We start from the raw sequence: 26,123 nt of genomic DNA on the forward strand, positions 1-26,123 counted from the left end.
CGGGTTCATTATTTTATAGGAATATATAGCCTACATTTAATTTATTCAATCATTCCAACACGACAATGTGAATTTCCATAAAATACGGCTCTTGAAATACAACCTCAAACCAAGGAATACAAATATTTAAATGCAGTCATTGATCTTGAACACGGTGGGGTTCACTGCGATTTCAGAGTATTAATTAACTAAAATTTACGTCGAATTTTCAGGTCTCCATTTTCTAAAACATGCAACGAGATATAGTTCAACACTGGTATTTAGCATACAACACACTTTCAAATAACCGCACTTTACTCAACCGCATATGGGATCATTCTACGGTCCAAAGTAAATTGTCGTACGAGGAGTGTAGAACTCACGATTGTGTGGAACATCAACTTCTCTCCTCGTACATTCAGTGTATTAATTCATTTATTGTCCCCCACCCTGCTCACCTCCCTCCTGCTTCACGCAAACAGCCTCCATCCACTAATCCATCCTGCGGACAATCTCGTTTGAATTATCTCTGATTGAAAGCAAAAATCGGTGATCTGCAGGCTCATCAAATTAAGTGCAGATAATTGAGAGTCTACCGTATACAATAATTAAATGCGTTTTTATCAAATGTAAAAAAAAAGTCGGGAGCATATCAAGTGGTATACTGAAACATGTCTGACAGCTGGCAGAACGATGCACATTAGCAGCAGGGAATGCAGTCAGCAGCCGGTTGTAGCACGCTGATATTTTTACACTTCGTGCTCTGCATCCGAATCCCGAGGATCGCGTTCAGCCTCAACCAGAGAGCTCATGTGCAGATCAGTGTCGGGCGTCTCTAGTCGCAGGTTTACGGAGCCATAAGTCCTGTTCGTTCGATAGCCACCCATTCTGTGCCTGCGGTATATTTCGCCCTTACAGATGGACACTAATAAAAGACAGGATAGGATCATTCCGCCGAGGGTCAGGAAACAAAGACCAGCCACGATGCACTTATCTAAATTGGTCCCAAGCCGCGCGTAATAATTTTCGATTTTCTCCATCTCCCTGGCCGACACGGAGTCTGGATCAACCCTCGCCTCTCTCGGCACCAGGTATGCGATGACCACAAGGACAATCCCAGCGAAGAGGAAAATGAGGGAGATGATGAAGCCGTAATCCACAGGTTCACCGTTGTCATCGGCCGGGTACGATTCACTGCCAGGCGTTGGGGTCATGTCGACAGCCCTCGGCTGCACAGTGCGCCTCGACACCGACACGGGGCTGATGGCCACCAATTCCACGTCCACGTAGTTTTGCGAGTGCCGCCTCGCCGTGTTGTTCACCTCGTTTGTGCCGCAATTTTGCGCCGTGAAGGATGTCTCCCCCTGACCGCTCGGTTGCACGCCTGAAGATCCGGTCAAGAGAAGCCGAGCCGTCGTTGCAGCTGACGCTGCCGTTGCTGTGGCAGGGTGCCCTTTTGGAGCTGTCCACGGTACTGAAATGGAGCCTCGACTCTGCTGGTTGGCGGTTGGCCCGGAGGATGATTGGCACCAGCTATGAGGATAGGCTCCTGTCGTTCTAAGAGGAATTTGCTCCGAGGATTCCATTTGCAGCAGCGTGAGCAACAACCTTTTCTCACCAAATCTCACCAAATTATTTCAGAGACACTCAAATTACTTTTCTGTAAGTCCTGAAATGAAGAAAAAAAGAGACCGGTGGATTGAGTATTTTTTTTTAAATGCAGGCTGAGCAAATGCAGCCCAAAGTGCAGACTGAACGCAAAGACAAAAACAGAAGGATGCTATTTTGCAGTATCGTAGCATTATAACGTCATGAAATAATATCTCGATGCTTGTGGAGAGAATTGCTTTTTACCAGGAGTAACACAGTGGCTACCTAAAGTGTAAAAATAAAGAACCGCATAACACCCACACGGTTTCTGGCCAGCTCCAACAATTGTGCTGTGCACATGTAGAATCAATACAGGATATACTGTATATCAATATATCTATTGGATGGAGCAAAATATCGATTTACACGTTTTAAAATTTACCAGTGGACGAATGCAGTGCAATAACAACAACGGAAACCTATGTTTTCACATATGAAACAAAACAGCCTTATGCAGGAAAAAATCAATCTATGCTCACTCTTTTATCACAATTAGGTACAGGGTTTTATTCGCGAAAAACGGTCGTAGCGATGTGCAACTTGTACAAAAATAACCTATGGAGGTCAGTCATCATGCACACGCTACGAAGGGTCATTCACGAAACGAGCACCTTCACCATACTTTACCAATATGCAATCACATTCCACACAGTGTCGGAGCCTACCTACCTTCGCATTATTTCCAGGGGCAACGGCAGCTGTCCGAGGCCGGAAGGCGCACAACCCAAAGTGATGCTCATCATGAGATCATATGTTAGATATGACAGTAATGGAAATCTCTGAAGAGCGATTTTAAATTGCAGTTTAGGCAGATATCCAGACATCATGCGCACGGCCATTTTAATTGCATCCTCCTCCCCTGTCCATGTGCACGGGGAGGTTTTGACACCGATAGCGACGAGCCTCGCTTAATCCCCATCCGCTCCTCTCCAGCGCCGGAGAATCCCGCTCGTCAAGCCGCGCGTGCAAGACGCACGCGCGGGCTCGAGACAGACATCGTGTGAAGGGCGCCTGCAGCCTCCGAACGCTGGTGCAGCCGAAAGAGTGCGAAATCGCAGCCCACCAGCCAGCCGTGCAGATAAATAGATGATGTTGGGGGGGGGGGGAGGAGAGAGCTTGGATGATTGGGCTCCCCACGCACTCTCCCACCATCCCCTCCACCACCCCCCTCCCCGCCCCCAGCTCTCGCACGCCTCTATGCGCCGCTCGCTCGCTCGGCTGACGGTGAATGCATCGCGGCTCTTCAGCTCCTGTCGCACGATAACAACGCAAAGGTGAAAAAAGGGATGAAAAAAGCCTGAAGCGTGCCCGGCCTACCTTTCAATGGAGGAATGGACAAGACGAGGCGGCATCTCGGCCAGCCCAGAGAGAGATTCGCGCACGTGCACGGGAAGCGCTTGGAACCAGTGGCGTATGCCGGAGTCCTTTACAGTGCCTTCTGGGATTTCATTGTCAAGATCTCGTACGCCTCATCTACGGGCGTTCTGCTCACACAATTGCTCACCGCTCATTGCGTTCGTCTTCTTTTTGGATAACCAAGATACGTTAAGGGGTTGCATATATGTATATTTTTCGCAACTGGATGTTTGTATTTATTCGAACGGGGATTTTTTTCTTCAATTTAAATGGAGGTGATTTTAAGATTTTAACACCAAAACACTTGCTCTTATGAATAATGCAGATAGGTCTTTAACATCCACGACATGGCATACAGTTTTTAATGTTCACTTTACAGCGCTTTGTTTATTCCCTGTGGAAATAACGATATATCAGCGGGAATTGAACCATAAAATCCATGCAAACTGGCTTAGGTGGTTAGCACTTAAACCATGAAGCCATTTTAGTGGTTTGCAAATAATTGCAAGGGCTGTAATGAGCAATAGCAGCGCACAGTTACGGAGAGTGGTAAGCCATTGGCACACAGACACCTATCAGCTACTGGCTACTCATTCTGTATTGATGGATTGAAGATGTGTGTTAGAGTGCGCTTGGTGAGTGGAAACTTGAGAGTGAGAGATATATTTGTGCGCATCCCCCCTATCCAAGCTGAGGAGGCAGAAGGAGCTGACAGATTCGTGTGGCAGAGGAAGCCCTCAAAATGAACGCATCCACAGGCGGAGTTTGACTTCTATATATGGGGGGGTGGTCGCTTTGTCACACACATTAGGAATCGCGGGTGCATATAATTAATTTATTTTTAATCTGAATTTGAAACGACTGAAAATAAATTATATAAAGATGTCCAGTTTGGGAGTGGCGTTGCCCCCCACCCGTGCCCCAAACCCCCACGCAAACTCGGCACAAGAACGCATCGGTATTTCGTTGAAAGGTGCCGTTTGTTGTTTTCATTGTCACAGAACCAGATGGCGTTGAAGAAAGCAAATATACAGTATATTGAAAATGGCCATTGGTGCACATAGCTGTCAAAACGGGATCCCTTAAATCGTGGTCACGCGTCCAGTGTTGTGCAGTTCAGCTTGAGACAGACATAGACGGGATTGTTGGGAGAAGTCAAAGATTGAGGAAGAAGCATTTCAGCATTTCAAACTGTAAGATTGCGTAACACGACGCAAGGGCATCAAAAAGAGCGATCATGTTTACTGAAAACGAGGCCTATAACAAAAGGAAGGGCGGTGGCACATCCAGGCATGGTGGCAAACACCTCCAAGCCGGGACACTATCGAGGGTCGAGGGATCACAGAGACTCCATTGCATCTCTCTCCCGCGTGTCATTTTTCGACAGAGTCACGGGCAAAAACACCTACGAAGGAGTTGGCCAAACATTCAAATGACACAGTGAGTCGTTCCTGGATAAATAAATGGCTATTTGTGACACTCTTCTTATCTATAGTATATGTGACTTCGATTATTCACGTGTTTTGGGTGTATGAGAGGTGACTGGGAATTGGCAGAAAATTCATCCTGTTTGCACTCATTGGAGGATAATCACACAAAGAGGAATTATTTTTTTTGCAGATACATGTGGATAATTAGATACGCCAATATTGTATATTCAGGTAAGATGTGTTTCCCTTTTTTTGAAGCTGGAGGACTTTATAATAAAATGAGTTCAACGTAGGAAATATAAGTCTCTCCAAGGCTTTGTTAGAGTATGCTCGATGTTTTATTCGGTCTCCATCATCATGCTCATCTTCAGCCATGTTCCATCCACAGCTGGACAAGGGCATCTCCACACCATCACCATCCCTCATGGTCCTGTGATATCACAATCCATCTCGCTCCTACGCATGAGGTGATCTCATCGCTGCGTCCCCAAGGTGGTCGGTAACCGTAGTGAAAACAAACATGACCTTCAGGTGCTAAAAAAACAAGCTAGATTCAGCCAAACCAGCAGGGTCATCAAACTGATGATGCACCAAATCAGCTGGTATGAGTGTAGTGTCAGAAAATAAAATAATATGGACAACATGGACTTTACAAGGTAAAGTATTAGATGTCACCCAGGAGGACGTGAATAACCAATTATGTTTGTCATTGTTAATGATGCTATCGTAAAGGTCGCAATGATTTAATATTTATGCTGTAGTAGACCAACAAGGAGTACAGGAAGTTAGGCAGAGCGTTTTGCCTTTTAAGTTAATTATTTTTTCCCTTCAAGAAAGAAATGGAATGACCCCAAAGGAGTAATTTCATTCCATTTCTGGAATGACCCTAAAGGGGTGATTCCATTCCTGAGCCCAGAGGGGCCATTAATCAAATGAAATAACTAACACATTTGAAATTCACGTCATTCTTGGCGGATGTGCAGCAGTTTCAGAGTAAGGGGCAATGTTACTCTGTAACTTTACCCAATTGGGAATAATTTTGGGTGTTATTTTCAAAGTTGGCAAATTTGGTCTGTGACGCCAGTGCTCACGACCTACTGTGTTTCAAATGTCACAGGATCTTTGACGGTCATTGGGAAGCAGGTAGTGCGTATATTCAGTATTAATAAGGAGGCTACTACGCTCGATTTGCAAACCTCTGCATATCCTCCCATTATGGCTTAACGCAGCATTTCATACAATTGATGTTGCCCTGGCTCAATGTGTCCTGTCTCGAAATGCATATGGCCTGGCACAAGCGCCGTTGCGACGTCACCGCCACTTAGTGTCGAATGGCGGCTGTTGTTGATGTTGTTGTCTCCAAACACATATATGTATGAAATACAACGGATGCAATGCCGCGTCGTGAATTGCACGGAAAAACATGAATCGGCAATCAATTTGAATTGTACGCTAAGTAGGTGCACGTGTATGAAAATAACTTGCAACAATCGGAATAAAGTATTCCGGGAAGCGGAGATTGGAACAGTACGATTTGAGAACTTGATCATGATTTTAGCTGAAGATAGGGCAGAATGATATCTCTGAATTAATATATTTGATAACATCACACATTTGCCATTACGTGTCGGTGACACTTTGGCTGGGTGCACTTCGTGGTCATGAAAAGTAACGCAAGGTTGTTGGCTGGAGGTCATCGTGAAAACTGGCATTTTCTCTTTTTGTTGTTGGAGGGTGGCTACTGTCAGCTGTCCATCCATTGGCATCATTCAAGAGTCTCCTCCATGGAGGCTGAACCTGACAACACTGCCACCAAATGTCAACAAATCCATGCATCTCATTGACCTCCTGAATCACATCAGATAGCTTCTTCAATACTGTACCACGTGCTGCGCCCGTTAAGTGCTCTCTTTCTGGCCAAAGCAAGCTGGACATGCAGGTTACATTACCCAGTCAATGCAGTCTCACTTGTGTGAAAAGCTCACAAATTGGCCTTTGTTTAGATCTTTCGAGTACAGGTTTATGGGCATTCCTCACACAAATCAATGTTTTATGCCAATTGAGGTCAATGTTTCACAAGCATAGAGGCGAGAGGGCATGACCGTGGCCGAAAAGACGAGCAGTTGTCCAGGCAGCGTCCACAATGCATTGTATAACCAATGAATTGATAAAACGGTTCACCTGAGATGTATTCTGGCTACACATAGCCAGACAAAGCACATTGCCGAGGCACTAGGCCACCTGTATTCTCTGTACCCCTCCATCCGATTTTTTCTTGCAGTGGCAGGGTGACCCACGTGACCCCAGCGACACGTACAAGCACCATGGGTGTCCAATCCTTTTCTAGGTCAGGCGTGCTGTTTTCTGGCAGCCCGCCAAGATGGAGAATTGCCCATTATACCTGTTCCAGACGGCAAGCGCCTTTGAAAATATCCACAGCAAACGTATTAAGGCTTTGTACACCAAATTGATTTCCATCAAACGAAATTCGGCTGCCTCCTTCACGGTTCTAAAGAAGCACTAGTGCTCAAAAAACACGAGCCTTCTAAAGTAAATATCAACTGATATTGACGAAGGTGGTGAGGTTCTTTTCTAAACCCACGTGAGTCCTAGCTTCATCTGTGAAATCCGTAAGCTTCAATTGGCTCTCTCACCTGCTTTATTTTGAGGCTCTTGAGCTGCTTTAAAATGATGAGCTGCACGCCAGGGCACGCCATCTGTCGTGCCCCGGTGCAGTGAGGGTCCGCCCTCCGAGCGCTGCCCATACAAGGAGGGTAAGAGGACTGCCCCGTGGCACGTTGGTCCGCCAGCGCAACACATACTGGGATGAGTAAGAAAATGCACTTGTCACACATTGACAATTCACAGTGTGTGTCCGTGTGTGCGTGCGAGGGAGTAGAGCGGTGTGCTCCAAGCCCGGTGATGCAGAGTTCATTTCTCGCTCATGGCCAACACCAGGGACGATAATCTGAACCGGTCCTAGGCCTTCCCTAGGTCGACACAGCCTCAAATGAGTACCTGGTACGGTCTGTAGTAAACATCGCCACTGGAGAGACAAAGGCGGCCGGGCGTGGTGTTGGCCACCCACCCCCTCGTGTGCCGTGCCGGCCTTCATAGGTGCTCGCTAACAGCACTTGCCCCGACAGTATGTTCAGGCTATACGGGGGACCTTTGTCTTTTTTTGCGAGGGAGTAGGATTGGGTGGAGGGAGGTCGCGTGTGAATGTGCGTCAGTATGTAGGTCTATTGCTGCATGTCAACTGGACATCCGTGAACAAAAGAGCTTTAAAGCTCATCGGATTCCTACAGTATAAATGCATATTCTTATTCTGATACGTGCATCGCAAACTATAGCAGCTTACTTGGACTTCCATATACTAATTAATACAAATAACAGCACGGCGAACAGCTTAAATGTACGGTTATTCATGCTATGGTAGTTTGTACATGTGTGTTATAGCCAGAATACGTATGTATGTAAATATTTAAAATTATCCATGGATTACTTAATCCAACAACTGGTCTGCATGTGCTTCTTAAAGGTAACAATTGTACGGGAAACGTTCCGAAAATCAAGTGCAGTGCTTGGGATGTGGTATATTACAAAGCACGCTGCAGCATTTGTTGATTTAATAAGCGGGGTTGGGAAAATATGCACGAGGATGCGCCCCTCGCTTGCTGGTATTGTTGATTTTTTTTATTACACAGAATTAATCACATTTGGCTGAAGTTTATTTGCTTTCCTGTGTGTGTTTTCTCTCTCCTACCAGCTCGGTAAAGGAGGTGGTGGGAGGGGGGGGGGGGGTAGTGGTGGGGGGCACCGCCTTGACAGGTTATCTTAAACAGGGCTGAAATTCCACAGCAGTGGATACGAAATAGGAATGTGAAAGCACAGATACGTGTTCCCCCACCCCCCCTCTCTCTCTCTTAATGGTACAAGGTATAACTACAAAGAGGAGCGTACATTAGAATTGTATAACCCTTTTATGGTCCGCGCACTAGCTGAGTGAAAGTGCTTTGCGGTCATTATGGTTGCTTGGCCACACGTCGGCATTCAGATATCACTCCCCGATGGTGCGCTGGCTGTGTGCGGGAATCTAACCGGGGTCACCGGGGTCACCACGCGAGAAGCCACGCGCTACCGCTCAACCCCATTCCAACGTTGTGTCGGTGCATATCGTAGCGAACATGCGGTAGATGTTCATGTGCGCTCGTCCCTATAAGCACGATACAATTTCACGAGAGGAAAACTCACGAGGAAAATGGATGTTACCTTGTCTTAAAATAATTTGTACGGCGCCTTAACCGAGGCGCTTTACACAGAACTAACAATAGTACATGTGAATGTGATGATGGAGGTGAGATGAAAGAGAAGAAGCAATGGGGGCAAGTCTGTGATGATGTGTGAAATCAGCGAAAATTGATATTCTGAATGGAGCTGTAATTGGCAATGTGGAAAAAATCAGCATTCGTTGACAAAGTCCGTTTGTTGTCAATTCAGGGTGCGTCGTACGCATATTGCCCCCCCCGCCCCCCCCCCCCACGGATTGGGTGGAGAAACGTTGCGTTACAAATGAACTGGGCATTTGGCGTTTGAACATCTTAACACCTGTTGTGTTACTGCCAGGAAGTGTAAAGCCGATTCTTAGTTTTCAGAGGTGAGGACGTCAAGGCGTCATCCTCACTCATGGATGGCCAGGCTCCGGTAGCACCTGACGCGTAGGTAGGTGACGCGCACGTACGCGTGTCAAACGTACGCTTCGTGGGGTTAGTCGGTGAAGTGTGGAGTGTCTCCGAACGTAGGGGGAAAGGCTCCGCATCATGTTGCTTACGTTTCTACCTTTTTTACACGCTGTTTTACATTCATGTTGCAGTGTATAACGATTAATGGCAACGTGGTACTGCTGCAGAAATTAAACAGAATTTAGTCTAAAGTAACACACGATTAATTTATGACATTTTTTTTCCTGCTAATGTAACTCAGGACAAAGACTATCCGATGATTAATTTCACAAGCACGCTTTTAACCCCCCAGCCCTACAAAAGTTTAAAAAATATGACGCCGCATTTCGCGGAAGATTCACGTAATTCTCACCCTGGTGAATCATAATAACAGCGGTAGCAGTAATATGTTAGGACATTTGGTATTCGCGCCATTCTTATAGCACAAGGCACGCTCGCAACGTTGTTAGTTTCTCACACACGGTCTGCCGCAGTTGCACAGTGGAGGGGGGGGGGGGGCGATATTGCAACGCGAAATCCAAAATTGAGTAATTTTACGGTAATATTTTATACTTTGATCAATTGTGAGCGTGCCATCGCTGCCGCCACACAATGGCTTACTCCTGTCAAACGACGTCAGGGGATGTCGAACGTCCACTGTGAAGCGAACGGACGCGTAGTATTTCGGTACAACACCGCAGTAATAACCAGGGCGGTCTGGCGGAATCGAACCGCGAACACCCCACCCCCCCCCCCACCCACCCCGACCGCGACCCAGCAGGCGAACGCGCTATCGCCCGAGGCCACCTCACCGCCTCTCGCAAGCTCCCCGGTCCACGGCCGATGTCAATGTTCCCAAGAATCTGTGTGGGAGACATGCACAGAGGGGAGAGAGAGAGAGAGACGCTCCATGGTGATGTCTCCACCCCCCCCAACGCACGCGATCACCCGCTCGGTGTCCTCCACACACCGCGCATACCAGGGGTGAGTGATTGTAAGAGGCACTCAACAGGGTTCAACACACACACCCCGCAGAGGGGGGGGGGGGGGGGTAGATGTAAGTACACTTACGGTGCCCACAAGGCGAAACTGCACGGGGGAATTGTGGTGTTAAATACCCGTTGTCTATTTCCTCTATGGTAAATAGACCCTCGCCGCCATCGACTCAGATTTGTTTCCACGCTGTTGCAGTCGCTGTTGTGACGCAGAGACTGGTGAGTTACTGTACACTTTTTTTTCATCGGGAGACATCTCTGCTCTTGGAAAGAATCGATTGTGTTGTTTTCTTCCTCTCGTAGATTACAGTACGTGTAGATTATAACCACAAGTCACGAAGATAGTGGTTATTTTACGCAGAAAAATTGTTGTTTTATAAAGTACAAAACATCACATATTCTGCCCCCTTAATGTATTTACAAAGTGTTTGCAGAAGTGTGCGTTTCCTAATATCAATACAATGGGTCAATAAAATAGATTAAAACATCTCTTTTCAGGGACGAGTTCTATGGTGTGAGTCGCATATTTACACTTTTAAAAAACCCATAGAATTCCGTGAGGTGTGGAGGACAGCCTTGCCACTGGGAAATGGGTGGCAGGATATGATTTGTACTGATATCTGGTACTATTATTGCATTGAACCCTTATTCCAGTAGATTGCAGTTTTGATAATCGACCTGGGCTGAGATGTGTCCAGGTTTACTGTGGACAAGGTGGCAACCTTAGTGTACTTATGTTAAACTTCAGACATTTAACTACCTCACCTCGTATGCAGGAGGATGTGAGTTCCATCCCGACACTGACGCTTTTTTATTTGGAGTTTGCGTATCTCTCTCCCCGTGGTCGCGTGGATTTTTCTCCGGGTCCTCTGGTTTTCCCCTCCACATCTCCACATTTATAAATATGCTTTTAGAGTATTTGGCTGCTTTAAATTTACACATGATGAGCCACTTCGTTGAGTATCATTTGTGGCCAGGTCGCTTCTGAAAAAGAGCAATATACCTCAGTTGGCTTTACCTGGTAAAACAAATGTTTAGTTGAGTTTTTCTTTCACACCGTACGTAGCCAACCTTGCTAATCGGAGGTTGAGCTGATTAACCCACAGGTATTAGCAGACACATTTCATGTTACACAGAAGTACAGGCAGCAGAGGTACAGCCCTGCGGGAGCGCCTCCACTCTCATGAGTTCTCTCTCTCCCTCTGGAGAGAACTCGTTAGAGTACTTTGGCCTTCTCTTCCACGTTGGGCAGTGACTTTGAAAGAGGTGGCCAGATGCGGTGGGTTTATAATAAACGCGCACCATTGATTTGACTGCCGTGGCGGGGATAACGGAACTGGCGACCTGCATTGCAGTCCGGCGCGCTGATCTTCACCACGACAAGAGCTTCCCACCGCAGGAGTCATTTGTATTTCAAATTGGATTATCCGCAGACAGAAGTGGGGCTGTGGTTATGGGAAAACAAAAAAACCCGCTGGATTATCTACAATATTGCGGACAACCCCAAAGTGCCGTCAATGCATCATCATTCACATCTGCTCGCGTATGATTATATTGATTTAACGAAGGCTGTACCAAATACGGCTGTGTTCCCAAGGAATGTGATACGTTTTAAAAATTGTTATTAATAGTACATTTAAATCCTTGTTTGAACAGTGGTTGTTTTTGACCACCTTTGTCAGAAACACTGTGCTTATACAGTAATGCACGCAAGATACAGCTGCAGTAGTCGCTTTGTTTTGTTGATGCTGTTTGTGCGGACAAACCACGTAAACTCGTATGTGTGTATCCTACGTTTGATTAAACTGTAGGCATTGTACGTAAGAGTTTTGTGTTTGTGTAGCGGTTAAACCCGGCGACCCGAGTTCACGGCCAACACCGGTGAATATTATTTGAACCGGTCCTGGGCCTCCCCCTAGGTCGAGTACCTGCTGAGATGTGTAAACATCCCCACTGGGGAGACAAAGGCGGCCGGGCGTGGTGCTGGCCACCCACCCACTCGTGTGCCGTCCCGGCCTTCATAGGTGCTACTCGCTAACAGCACTTGCCCCAAAAAATCGATTAAGGCTTTAGTCTGTGCATTTGTATACTTGGATCTAAAGTTTATACATGTGTTAAGCGGCATGTTTAGGTAACAGTTATTGGTGTAAATTGTTGCTCCCTTAACTTTTGAAAGAAACGTTCTGTACGTCTACTCAATAATTATGTATTTATTGCCGTACCATAAACTCCCCAATACTACGTTAAACGCGTTATTTGGCGATTGATGCTGCTTCTGCGTTGGCCGTGATGCACAATCACAAATTATAATAAAACCTCAACACGTTCGTCAACAACACTGTGGCCTTAAAAAAAATCAAAACGTATATGACAGGCGACGTTTCGGGCAATGGCCCCTTCTACACAGCGCAACACTCCCAGTCTCGCCACTGTTTCGGAGTCGGTGAAGATGACAACATGGCCGACAATCTGAACCGCGTGCTAAGTTCCAGGCGGGGAACTCAAATGGTTTGATTGATTAAAAGTAAGTGTTATGCTCACGGTACATGAATAAAATTGTGCCTTTTTAAATAAATTACAGTACTGTTTATGAACTTAAAAGTTTTAAAAAGTGCGAGTTCTCATAATTTCATGAAAATTAAAACATTTTTCACGAAGCCAAAAACATGAGTACAACGCAGTAGAAATTTGACAAAAAAAGTTCACGCTTGAATTGATTTTTAAACCCTGCATCCAACGGGTTAACAAGCTGCTGCCGAAGCTGCCAGGCAAGTGCAATTTGCCGTTCAGTGTTTATACTCATGGCTGCAGTGCAAGATGGTGGAGATCAGGGCCACAGAGCAGTGGCCAGGACCGGTTCAGATATCGCCGCTCTTGTTTGCAGTGTATTGAAACGAAATTATCGCCCCATGGCTCGCAACGTGGTGCACTAAACCAGTGGAAAGCTGTTGCGCCCCCCCCCCCTCCTATTCATTAGCCATACAGGTCTTTTCTTCACCTTCTAAAAGTGAGTGCAGTCGATGTGATGGACGTTCCGCGATGCTCTCACAGAAAAGAAAAACAGCCCAGAACAAGACCATGGAGCGCAGCGTGCTACATCTTCTGCATTCCGTCTTCATTTTCTGCTTAACACTGAGTGATGCTCAGATTCCGGGAGGCCAAGAGAACAACTCCAGCAGGTGAGGGAATGCTCTCAGAATTGTCAGATTTGCTCACTGCTCAAGCAAATGTTCTTATCAGTCACCTGGGCTGGAAATGGGAAGAAATTACTGGGGGGAGCTCATAAATGATTCCACCCCCCCCACTCGCGACTAGATGTGAGGAGGAGGGGCATGAGCAGGAGCTTAGCTCTGTGTGTGGGTCTCTGTGCCTGTGTGTGGGTCTCTGTGCGTGCCTGTGGGTCTCTGAGAGTATATGTGGGTCTCTGTGTGTCCGTGGGTCTCTATGCGTGTCTGTGGGTCTCTCTGCTGGTCTAGGGGTCTATCTGTGAGTCAAATCAATACAACCGGAATGCAGTCGGGTTTAAAATGTCACTCCCACCACGGCGTTCCGGGGCATTTTGGCCTATTTCCACCACTGTCAGTCACTGTGTGCAGCTTTAGATAACACGGCGTTTTGGGAGACACCCATAATGCTTTGCATGCATTTTTGGTGGAGTATGTGTGAAAGTGCTCCTCTTAAACATTAGCCTCGGGGAAAAAATAACATCTCTTTTACTTTAAAAACCACGTTCACAACTCAATATATACATGTGGTTCAGTGGTATGGCTAAAATGTATGTTTCTTTCTCCAGTGTCACAAGATGAAATGTTCTGACGAAAAAAAACAAGTGTAAATCTATACAGAAAACGATTGAAACCGAGTAATAATACAATTCTATGAACATATGTTTTACAGGCCACAAGAGATCCACTGTGTGACCCGTAATTCAAAGACAACCTCTCCTTCAGCCGAACAGATTGTGGTGACTCTGTGCGAGAGAGGAAATAAGAGCGGCACTCCCAGCGGTGCCCCCTCCCGGGAGAATTTGCTCTCAAACCTGACACGTCCACGACTACCCCACACGCAGCAAGCTCCCACGTCACTACCTCCTATGGGCACAGAAAACCCAGCCACCGCACACATTCCTGGCACCTTTGAATTTGAAACAGCTCAATCAGGTACAGAGCAACAAAACACGGACAGGCCAAGCCTGAATTCTCAACCAACACCAACTCACACACGAAACCCAAACGCCACTCAACCGCACACACACCTACCCGGTGAACATACGCCAGAATCCCCGACAGCGCACACACTCCAGCCGGGCACGGACACAACCACCGCACGCGCACCCGCAACATTCACACCAGAACCCACAGCACGCAGGCAAAACGTACATAATGGGCACACAACGCAACCCTACACATCCCACGATAATGCACAAGGAAGGACACGTCAGCCACCCACGTCTCAACCTTACGATGTCCATTACCTCTCAAGCCCAGCACCCATCATCCTCACTACTCTGTCTGCTGACAGCGACACCACAACTGCGGATAAATCGATAACTTCGGATAACACGACCCCACCACTTAGTCTCTTTACTTCTAAAGAATACCCAACAAACTCCCCCGAGGACGCGTCCACGGCGCATCCTGCCATTTTTCAAACACCGACACCGAAACATGCCACTGCGTCCCAGGCGCGCCCGCCGCAAGCCATCGACCCTCATCTTCTGTTCGGGCCTCCCAGTTTCTCCTACGAGACCTTCGATTTGGAAATGGAAGAAAACGTCGCCGGTGTGGGCAACGAGTCGGGCGTCGCCCAGTACCGGCAGGCAGAGCCGTGCGACGTGGATCCCTGCCACCACCCTCAGCCGCCCTGCCGCACACCGGGGCGGCGTGGCGGCTGTCCATGCGACGCGTCGCCGGCGGGTCCGTCGGCCCCTCGGCTGCTCGCCGTCGTGCCCGTGGGCGAGTCGGACGTGGCGGTGCGGTGGTGCTCCCCTCGCTCCGGCGTGCGGGCGTTCGCGGTCGCCTACCGTGCCATGGACGGCGAGCCGGCGCGCAACGCCGGCTCGTCGCTGCTCGTGCACGCCACCTGGCGCAACCACGTGCTGCGGGGCCTGCGTCCGAACGGGCGCTACCAGGTGTGCGTGGCGGCCATCGGCGGGCCGGGCCGCGGCCGCTGCTGGGAGACCGAGCGGTCGTTTGGTGACGCGGACGCCGCCGCCGCCGCCGCCGCCGCCGCCGCCACCACGGCCGAGTTCACCGCGCCTGCCGGTGGCCCGTGGCGACTCAACGCGGCGATCGTGGCGGTCGTGTTTCTGGTCGAGCTGGGATGCATCACCGTGCTCTCGCTGTGCCTTCATCGTGATCGAAAGGCACGCGGCAGAAGGGAGCCGCCGCCGCCTCCGCCAGCCATGCTCATCTCTTACAGCAGCACGGAGTTCCTGAGCGTCAGAAACCAAGCTTTCCTGGAAATCAAAGATGAGCTCGCTTGCCCTCCTTCACTTAGCTTTCCCTATAGGCAGTAGCTTTCGGTGCCTTATCACTTGGCATGGAATCACATACTTTAAAATGCTATGGCATCAGCATAGCATTATGTTGCACAGCCAAAAATACTGAAAACACACACTGTGAAAAAGCAATAGTGAACTCTTTGCCTTGCGTTTTCTTTAGCAGTGTTACTATGCATACAATTCCTAGAATTAGGTTTAGGCACCTGCACATGTGTCTACTGAGAGCACACAGGAGGACAGGCTGTAGCAGTGCTAATCACGGCAATATTTGTCAATGGATTACACATAGCCATGAACTTGAACCATGGATTAATGATTCTCCTGACCAGATTTTAGGTCATGGACCTTTGGGCCCTCTTCCATTCCCTTCATATTAAGCTCATGATTTGTCAGCACCCACGAGGCTGGGCTATGGGCCTCATGAAGAGCCCCTACAACACAACTTACTGCACGGAGTTGCAGCAAGCAACCAGGACCAACCAATACGCTCAGGAAGCGAGTGGCTTATGTCAATCACAAGGAGTGATCACATATCCCTACTGAGTGACTGCAGCCCTGTGCAGACTCAATGCCACATGAGCCCATGCCATTATGGATGCCAGCCAGGGCCGAGAAATCGTTTAATATTCTATTTGTGTATATTCCTGCTTGGGACATTTGCTTGAAAACAGATATCACGTTGGCAGCGGTCCTGTGTAGAACATTGATCTAAAGCATGGCAGCATAGAGTACAAATGTTTGTCTGCAAAGTGTAAATACATAACATTGTCGTCGTCCCCCCCCCACTTTATGCAAGAGCGCAGAACTGTGGCCACCACATCTACGCATCTATATAAGGAACGAAACAGGTGGACTTCTCCACAAATCTGGCTGTCGCCTGATGAAGCTACTTCTAATTACTGGCAAAAGGTCGTACTCTGTGAATGTTGTGGCTTGGCTCTCCAACACATCGGTGTGTTGTACTAGTGACGAATTGGCCACGTTCTGTTCACGTCACAACCCTTACAAGTTGGCTGTGTCGGGTGGTGGCGGGTTTTAACGACACATTTATATATTTATGCGATCTAACCCAACCCCCCCCCCCTCTATTATGGACGTAACATTGTGCACATTCTTTGGGTCTTTCGGTAAAGTCACGTAGATAGGTTAAACATTTATTTTAAAAAATGAAAAAACCCCACGACGTTTCGATCACAACACAAGCGATCGTCTTCAGGTGGAAAAAGGGGGGAAAGCTCCCAAAGGCAAGCTGTCTTTAAAGTTTTAAGATGGGCATAGCCCAAGTGTCAACTTGCAGTGCACTCAACGAAGTGGGTGGTGGACAAGGGCTCTGGGGTCAGCACAAGTGGAGATGGTTGTGTCGTTATTAATGTTGCACCTATCTACGTGACTTTACCAAAATACCCAAAGAATATGAATTCCTGCAGTCACGAAAGCTTTAAGTCAAGATTTAACCGCCTCTCCGGGGAGGGGTTCCACACAACTATAAGATCCTTTAACAAACTTCGAGACAGCCACTACAATGTCAGCTAAATGCAAAATAACTTGATTTTCCAAGTTCAACCTCCTTTCCAAGAAGAATACAGATCCACATATTAAAAAGTTAGACGTTGACAAGGTTGTTATTAATCTGAGTAATAGTCCAATTTCCGGCGGCCTAAAATCGGTTCTGGCTAAAGGGTTGAACTTCGCAGTCACCCCTAAACACATCCCAGTGGATGATATCATTGCCCAGCCCTTAAGGGTTTGGGACACATCGCTGCAGATGTGGCAAGATCAGAAATCACTGGAATCCTCAAAAATGCTAAGACACCGATCAGCAACATCGGTAAGGATGAGCGTTTTGAGCTAGCTCAATTAAAAAATAGGGACGATATAGTCATCCTCTCAGCCGACAAGGGCGATGCCACGGTCCTCATCGACAAAACCGCATACAGTAACAATTCAGGACCTGCTTAAAGATGGTAGCTATACGAAAATTAAAAGAGATCCCACCAACAGCCTCGTTACGAAAACCAACAGTATCATCACTGATTCGGCTTCATTAATTGAACAAACCAAGCAGTTTTCTTTAAAACCCTCTGCTGCTAGACCACCCAGAATGTGTGGTTTACCAAAAATCCATAAAGAAGGTACACCCCTTTGTCCTATCGTCTCCACCATTGACTCACCCACCTACAAACTGGCCCGATTTCTGTCTGAGACCTTGCAACCATTCACTGGTAAGGCCACCTCATCTGTATTTAACTCAGCTCACTTGGTATAGTTAATTAAGGACATTTCACTATCTTCAGGTGATCTGCTCGTTCGTTTCGATGTAGTTTCTTTGTTCACCAAAGTTCCTGTGCCCGAAACCATTGCAATCATTGAAGATTTGGTCCAACAAGGATTGAATGCTGATGTACCAGTCCTGGTGAGACACTGCCTCACCAATACATACTTCACCTGGAGTGGAACATTCTACAAACAAGTTGAAGGCACCCCAATGGGTTCTCCCTTATCTCCGGTTGTAGCCAATGCTTTCATGGAAAAATTTGAGACAGACGCCATTCAGGCATCCACTTTACACCCGTCCTTGTGGAAGAGGTACGTAGATGACACGTTTGTCATCTGGCCACATGGCCGACCGGCTCTGAACCAATTCCTCAATCACATAAATTCCATACACCCAGCCATAAAAATCACCATGGAGGTGGAAAAGGATGGCAAGCTACCATTCTTGGATGTTCGAATCGAAAAAAGACCAGATGGTTCAATGGGCCACTCTGTCTACAGGAAACCAACTCATACGGATGCCTACCTAAAACCAGACTCCCACCACCATCCATCCCAGAAGAATTCCCTCATCAAAACTCTAGACCATAGAGCTCGATGTATCTCCAACCATCATCACTTAGCCCGTGAACTGAAACACGTGCACCAAGCTCTCAAGACGAATGGATAATCTGACTACACAATCCATAAAGCTATCACTCAAACCGTTGGGAAAGAACCATCTGAGGACCCAATCAAAACCAACACCTTGCCATACATAGCAGGGGTCACCAAAAATATTTCTAAAATCATGAGCAAACACAAGATCCAGGTTCGATTTAACACAGTGCATAAAATTCGTGATCTGATCCTATCTGTGAAGGATAAAATCCCTGACATGCAATACCCCGGCTTCTACAAACTAAGCTGTGTCTGTGGCAGTAGTTACATTGGGGAAACTAAGCGACATGTCTCTGATCGTGTTCGTGAGCATAAGGCAGATCTGAAACACGGGAGGACCAACACTTCAGCCGTGGCTGACATTGTCTTAATGCGGTTGGCTCACAAGAAATGTATTTTTCTAAGACGAAGGTACTTTGCAAGCCCACTGGCTAGCTATCAACAAAGATTCGTTCATGAAGCCATCGATATATATAGACACAGACACAATTTCAACCGAGAGGATGGGTACAAACTCAGCAATCATTGGAATGACGTCATCAACCAGTTTAAGTCATAACTGGCTGTGATATTTCCATCTTGTCACCTTCCAATGTTAGTTATTTTATTTTACTAATTTCTCCAGGGCTCCTGCGCTTACCCTTCTCTTGATTCATTAACATAACCATCTCCGCTTGAAGTTGGGCATGCAACTACAAGTACAAATAGTTGTTAATTCCCCACATTAACATAACCATCTCCACTTGTGCTGGCCCCAGGGCCCTTGTGCCCCGCCCACTTCGTTGATGCACTGCAAGTTGACACTTGGGCTACGCCCATCTTGAAACTTTCAAAACAGCTTGCCTTTGGGAGCTTTCACCCCTTTTTTCAACGGTTTTATTCCACCTGAAGACGATCGCTTGTGTTGTGATCGAAACGTTGTGGTTTTTAAAAATTTATTTTGAACCTATCTACGTGACTTTAACGAAAGACCCAAAGAATATGAATTCCTGCAGTCACGAAAGTCAAGATTTATAACATTGTGCATTTTAAATATGCAGCATATTATATTCTCTGTTGGTGTAATGTTCCAGCCAGACTCATTGAGCATGGCTGGAAGTTACATTTCGCAGTACATTTGTATATCCAGGGCTTTGTGATAACGATAGTGCCACCGCTGTGAAGGAGCTTAAAACTGTAAGTGTGATGTTAACGCCTTAGCTACTCAATTCTATAACAAACTTTTTCCCACGAATAATAACATTGCCAAGTTACGTGTATTTTAATATCGGCAGTTTCACTTGCATATTCCAGCCACGTACATTGTATTTCTGTCAGCAGACATTGCCACATTCGTAAAACATTCCACTCAATCGAATCTTCCTTAAGTTATCGAGTACGGTTATTACGAGTGCTTAAATCACAATCGTGTTGTTTTCTCGATTTAAAACAATTACGTCATAAAAAAAAACAAACGCGGGTGACAATCATCAAATGTATGCAACCACAGATTATTGTTCACGACAATACATTCATAAACGTATTAAACCAAACGATGCAATAATATAGGTTTTCTGATTCATTCAAATAATTGCACAATTCGAGGAGGGAGCGCTTGTCGTGCCCTGAACGAATGTCCAATTGGTCATTTTCGTTCCTAATTCTTTTTCTGTCAGTCTCGCAACAGTTTTGTCTCGCCAATCGCATCCCGTACATGGGCGCCACGGTGGCTAGGAGATGTTAACTAACTCGTCAAGTATACATGAGGTCGTGTGTTCGATCCCAACCCTGACGCCTACTGTGTATTTGGAGTTTGCATGTCCTCTCTCCCCGTGGATTATTCTCCGGGTCCTCCGGTTTTCCCCCTCCACTTAAAAAAAAAACAACAACACGCCGTTTAGAGTTTTTGGCTTCAGTGAATTGCCACACGATAAGCCACTTCGTTGAGCTATCATTTGTGGCCAGGTCGCTGATGAAAACGAGTTGCATAGGTCAGTGGGCCTTACCTGGTAACATACAAAAAAGTTGAGTTTGCATGACATTGGATTCACACTGTTCGACAGACCGCGTAGCCTCGTGGTGACCTCGGGAACAGCCTTGGAAAAATAATAACAACCATGGGACCTATATGCTTAGCTCTTTCGGTAAAGTCACGTTGAAGGGAAACAATAAAGTAATAAAATATTTATAAAACAATAAAATTCTCACGACGTTTCGACCATAACACAAACGGTCGAAACGTCGAGACAATTGTATTGTTTTATATATATTTTATTATTTTATTGTTTCCCTTCAACGTGACTTTACCAAAAGAGCTAAGAATATGAATTACTGCAGTCACGAAAGCTTTAAATAAAAATTTAACCATGGGACCCTTTTTGTGAGTATGATAAAAAAATGAGGCCGTACATTATACCCTTTCCGGCAATAATGATTTAGTTATTTTGTGGTACTGTACTTATTACGGTGCTTTAACTTTCACACGAGAGAGTGGTGTCTAAATCATTATTAAATAATACACTGTGAGCGTCGCTAACGAACAATTTACAGCCTGTACATTGCAATGCAACCACGCGCACGTACGTACATTACTGTATGTTGAACTTCTTTCGCACCGTGCACATTGCAGGTGCGATGAGGTGGTGGGGGGGGGGGGGATACCGAAAACACAAAAAGCTAATTTCGTTTTAAAGCTTTCGTGACTGAACCAAGTATATGAATACACAAAAAGCAGTTCATCGCATGCCCTCTGCCGGTAGCATAAAAGCGTTTACCCCGCAAGAATTTATTTGTCAAATGCCTTTTTTCCTCCTTCCTTTTCCTTTATCATACGCGTAAGGATGGATGGCAAGGCGAGCCGAGCGACATTACTTGTGTTCATACCGAGAGAGTATTAAACCAATTTCATCGGCCTCTTCGAAGGCTTTACGGTCCGATGCCAACTCGATGACCCTCCTGGATTCCGTGACCCACGGTGTAGGGACATCGGGCGGTGAAGAGGGCGGCAGTGGCTGGGGTCACGCGGGCCATGGACTCTTGTGATGACCGCAGTCACAATGCCGACTCGTCTTCATTTTGCATCAGTGATGAAAATCCTCCTCTCCCCATCCCCCCTCTTTAAAAAAAGAGTATTTAAATATTTGTAACGATCGGTTTTACTTGGCTTAAAGAAAGGAACCCAGTAAATGTGCCATCGTTGCCACAATGTTGGCACATTTATTGGGTGCCGTACATAGCCAACCGTGCTAATCGGAGGTGCGAAAGATACAGTGTACGGTGGTTGCTCTGTATCTACCGTCATCTGTATCTTAGAGTACGGTAGTTACTCTGTATCTTTGTCACTTTTCTGCGGTTGCAAATATACAGAGCAGCTACATTTCTTGTGTCTCAATATATTGCACGAATTTCCAGTAAACTTGGAACGTTGGGCCAGCGTTGGTCCAACGGTTCCAGCCACATGCCAACGCTGCCCCGAACGTTCCAAGTTTACCGGGAATAAGTGAAATATATTGAGGCACAAGAAATATAGCTGCTCTGTATATTTGCAACTGCGGAGTAGTTACAAATATACAGAGTAACGACTGCACTCGGTATATTTCGCACCTCCGAATGGCACGGTTGGCTCCGCACGCTGCGAAAATAAGTTCAGCGTTCATAGTACATATTCTACAGTCCAGTTCAATGACAAAGTACAGCTTTCCCTCGCTTTATGCGGTAGTAGAAAGTATGCGTTCCACAAAACGGAGGGCGCACAAAGTGACACGGCACGAGGAGACAGCTGCCTTCCGAGTAGCGCACACAGAGCACACAAAACAATAAAGACAAAGATCCCCCGTATACCCCAAGCAGACTGTTGGGGCAAGTCTTGTTAGTAGCACTTATGAAGGCCGGCACGGCACACGAGGGGGTGGGTGGCCAACGCCACGCCCGGCCGACCTTTGTCTCCCCGGTGTTGACATACACACCGCACCAGGTACTAATTTGAGGCTGAGTCGACGTAGGGGAGGCCCAGGACCGGTTCAGATAATCGCCACAGATGGTGGCTGTGAGCGGAAAACGAGTCGCCGGGTTCGTAGCGCAACGTGTTAACCGCTACATCACAAAGTACACACGGTACACACAGTACACAGGGTACGCACGGTACACACAATGTTGCTCCGCGTTCGACCGCACAGCCGCATGTTGAGTGAATTCAAACCGCATAGAGCGAATTTTGTGTACAAATGGGTTCCCCACATGCACGCGAAATCGCACAAACAGAACCCGTACAGTGGTGTCGGCTTCAGTATCAGAATTTTTGTTTAAATTTATCTGGGAGAAATCCGATCATCTTCGAAGCTCTGTTAGTCACAGATGTCCAGTAGGGGGCTGGTCAACATGACATCACAGTTCTAGATTTGAAGCTTTCGTGACTGCAAGGATCCATACTCTTTGGTTGTTTTATTTTTTTCCCTACGTGACTTTACCGAATAGAACCAAAGAGTATGACATCACGGTGTCCCCAATCGTGAGAACAATTTCAGCATCTTTCATCGCTTACTTCAAACGGGGACATTTGTGCTGCCTCTTGACGAATCTATTCTCGCATATGCCCCGTCAAATATTGTCGAGAGAGAGAGTGAGGACAGTGTGTTCTCCCCGCAAAAGTCAAGCGGGCGCCTTCGACATTATTCTTGCAATGCATCGTCGTCACGGCTGGAGGGCTGCGACAGGTTTAAATAAAGTAACACGGAGCAAACTCCAGGCTTAAGGTGAACATTTTTAATCTTGACCGAAACTATGTCAAACAGTCTCCGCTTGTCACGGTTGCTATGTTTTGATTTGCCCCGTTGCTGCCAGTTGTCAACGAAGCACGTGTTTTGTTGTTGTTGTTGTTGTTTTTGCTGCTTCAAATGCACACCCAAATCGGTTGCATTTTATTGCGTGTTGAAATTTTCTCGCGCAGTGCGTAGCCAACAGTATTAATCGGAGGTGCGGGAGGTGGGCAGTGATGCCAGATCATCGCTGTCAGGAATTTTCACGAGTGATGTTGATTGTTCAACGAAGGCGTCCAAATGCTTTTTAATTGCAGATTCCTTGAGGCTCATTCTGCAAAAATCCAGGTGCGCGCGGTGAGTGGAGGAGGGGGGGGGGTGGTGTTTTGGTGACTGTTTTAAAGTTATTGAGTGTACAGGAAAACTATTAAATGTGTATTTTATTTTACCGGGTAAGGCCCCACTGAGCCACGTAACTCTTTTTCAGAAGCGACCCGGCCATCACAAATCATAGCACGTGGGAATGTGTAGCAAACAAATAGTCTAAACGCACGTTTCTAAATGTGGAGGAGATAACCCGGAGGAACCGGAGAAAAATCCACACGACCATGGGGAGAGAGACACGCAAACTCCAAATAACAGCAGCAGGCGTCAGGGTCAGGATGGAACCCACAACCTCCTGTATACCAGGTGAGGTAGTTAACATCTCCTAGCGACCGTGATGATGATGAGAGAGAGACACGCAAACTCCAAATATACAGCAGCAGGCGTCAGAGTCAGGATGGAACCCACGACCTCCTGCATACCACGCGAGGTAGGTAACATCTCGACACTGTGGCGGGCCTCTTATTGATATCTCTGCAGCCAAGTAGAGGGTTGATGTTTGGAGAGACTAGCGACCAGTGAGCCCCAGGATTAAAAATCAAACCTGCGTCAGCCAATTTCAATCCAATTTTCGTCCACTTCATTCCACCAAAACAGCCCTTCTCAAATATCCAGAACCATCTTGCATAACTCCCTCAATACCCGTCATTAGTCTTATCTTAAAGATGAATCCCTGCAGTCACGAAAGCTTTAAATCGAAATTCACCCGTCATTAATTTTCCATTCTCATTCTTCTCGACGTTTCCTCCAGCCTTTGACATTGCCGATCACTCCACTTTTCTTCTCGCTCTTTCCTGACCTCGGCATCTCTGGGACTCTTCTCTCCTGGCTTGAGTCTCACCACCTTGCATCTCGCACATCGTCAGTATCCTTCTGTCATTCCGTATCCCCTCCCTCCCCTTTCAGTGTCGGTGTTCGGTTAGGTGTCGGTTCTGGGTCCCTTACCATTCTCGCTTTTTCGCCTCTTGCATCGATGATCTCCTCTAGTGCTTCCCTCGTCAGTTCTTTTGCTGACGATGCCCACATTTTATTCTCACTTCCTTCATTCATCCCTGACCTTTCCTCGTGCATCTCCTCCTGGCAGGGCGCCATCCAATCCTGGATGGCGCTTTACTCTCCCTCAATCCTTCAAAAAACATCGATCTTGTTTTTTGTTTGTTTGTTCTCGCTCTCCGGTGACCACCGTCTCCTTCCCTCCTTTCTCCCTCACTCCTGCTTCCTCTGTCCTCAACCTTGGTGTCACCTTTGAGTCCTCTCCGGCCTTTTCTGCCTACACCTCCGCGACTACTCGATGGCAGGAAAAATCGCCATCTCATTTCACTTTCCGCTGCCAAATTCGTGGTTCCATGCTCTCATCTTTACCCGCCTGGACTATTTTAATTTAAATTTTTTGGGTCTCCCTGCCTATCCTCTCGCCTCCAACAAGTATTTATTGTGATTTTTTGTTATTTTCTATGAACCTATCTACGTGACTTTACCGAAAGACCCAAGAATAGCTTTGCCACGGTTTTTCTCTCTCTCAATCTTTCCTTTAATGATCAAAGTTCGCCCCCCTCATTCAACTTCACTGGCTTCCCGTTGACTACACCGCTGTCTTTTCAAATACTTAAATCTCTCCGTAGTCTTGCTCCACCTAATCTTGCCTCTCGCATCTCCTTCTGTGATCCCTCTCGTCCTCTTCATCGTCCAATCTTCTCTCTGTCTCTTTCTGTCCCTTCTTCCCTGTGCCTAATCTCGTCTTTGGTCCTCTCTTAACTTCTAACCTTCCACTAGAATAAACTTCCCTTGTACATTTAACAGTCCCTCCCCTCCGTAACCTCCTTCCGTTCCTCTCTTAAAGCCTCGCCTCTTGTGCATTTTCCATTCTCTTCCTCTTCCCTCCCCCAAACCCCTCGATTTCTTCCCCTCCACTCCCCTACCATCTCGTAAGCCATACGCACCCTCGACCGTCGTCCCCCATTCCTCAGCCCATGCACGCCCCTGCAATCTAAATTGTTGTTTGTTAAACTATCTTAAAGGCTGTCCATAAATGACGTCACGCGATTTTGAACGATTTTTGACCCCCCCCCCTCGTCACACGGCGTCACAAAAAGTCAGACCCCCCCCCTCAAAATGACGTCACAAAGCTCTGTCCCCCCCCCCCCCAAATAATAAAACATGCTTCAAATCGCTTTAAACTATTGTCATTGTAGTGCGTATTTAATGTGGCGCTGCACTCTGATGTTGTAGGAGAAAACATTCATAAAAAAGTATATTTAATTAAGTAGAACGTGTTGTCTATATTTATTTAAAGTTGCGCATTTTGATGTGACGTCACATTTCTCAACCCCCCCCCCCCTCGTCACACATCGTCACAAATGTCTGACCAACCCCCCCTCCCCCCCACCTATGTGCGTGACGTCATTTATGGACGTCCCCTTAAGCACCTTGAACAATTT

The 26,123-nt window shown here is 46.8% G+C and overlaps 1 protein-coding gene and 1 long non-coding RNA gene across 3 annotated transcripts; one reads left to right on the plus strand and one right to left on the minus strand.

The window, feature by feature from the left end:
• Positions 1-1,053: 1,053 nt before the first annotated feature.
• On the minus strand, positions 1,054-11,308 carry LOC116948496 (uncharacterized). The gene is made up of 5 exons (XR_004403809.2): positions 10,897-11,308; positions 9,949-9,999; positions 7,070-7,236; positions 2,299-2,879; positions 1,054-1,648 (listed from the first exon to the last, which is right to left on the minus strand). It is a non-coding gene; the product is annotated as an uncharacterized LOC116948496 (long non-coding RNA).
• LOC116948259 (uncharacterized) lies at positions 10,007-23,461 on the plus strand. Of its 2 annotated transcripts, none has more exons than XM_076071559.1 (3): positions 10,007-10,350; positions 13,140-13,310; positions 14,029-23,461. In XM_076071559.1, the coding sequence occupies exons 2-3, from the start codon at positions 13,171-13,173 to the stop codon at positions 15,647-15,649; spliced, it is 1,761 nt and encodes a 586-aa protein (XP_075927674.1). In that variant the 5' UTR covers positions 10,007-10,350; positions 13,140-13,170; the 3' UTR covers positions 15,650-23,461. The 2 variants fall into 2 exon arrangements, with proteins under 2 accessions (XP_075927674.1, XP_075927673.1); XM_076071558.1 differs by having other exon boundaries at positions 10,008-10,350; positions 13,183-13,310.
• The last annotated feature ends 2,662 nt before the right edge of the window (positions 23,462-26,123 follow it).

This window comes from Petromyzon marinus, chromosome 33, assembly GCF_048934315.1.
Source record: "Petromyzon marinus isolate PM22_M1 ecotype Great Lakes invasive population chromosome 33, UKy_Petmar_22M1.pri1.0, whole genome shotgun sequence".
Taxonomy (NCBI): Eukaryota; Metazoa; Chordata; class Hyperoartia; order Petromyzontiformes; family Petromyzontidae; genus Petromyzon; species Petromyzon marinus.

What these genes read in the sequence shown, in the direction of transcription:
- LOC116948259 (XM_076071558.1), top strand. Translation starts at nt 10,273, where the DNA reads ATGGTAAATAGACCCTCGCCGCCATCGACTCAGATTTGTTTCCACGCT. An exon ending in CTGTTGTGACGCAGAGACTG is followed by an intron (nt 10,351 to 13,182) that starts GTGAGTTACTGT and finishes ATGCTCTCACAG; the next exon opens with AAAAGAAAAACAGCCCAGAA. An exon ending in CAAGAGAACAACTCCAGCAG is followed by an intron (nt 13,311 to 14,028) that starts GTGAGGGAATGC and finishes TATGTTTTACAG; the next exon opens with GCCACAAGAGATCCACTGTG.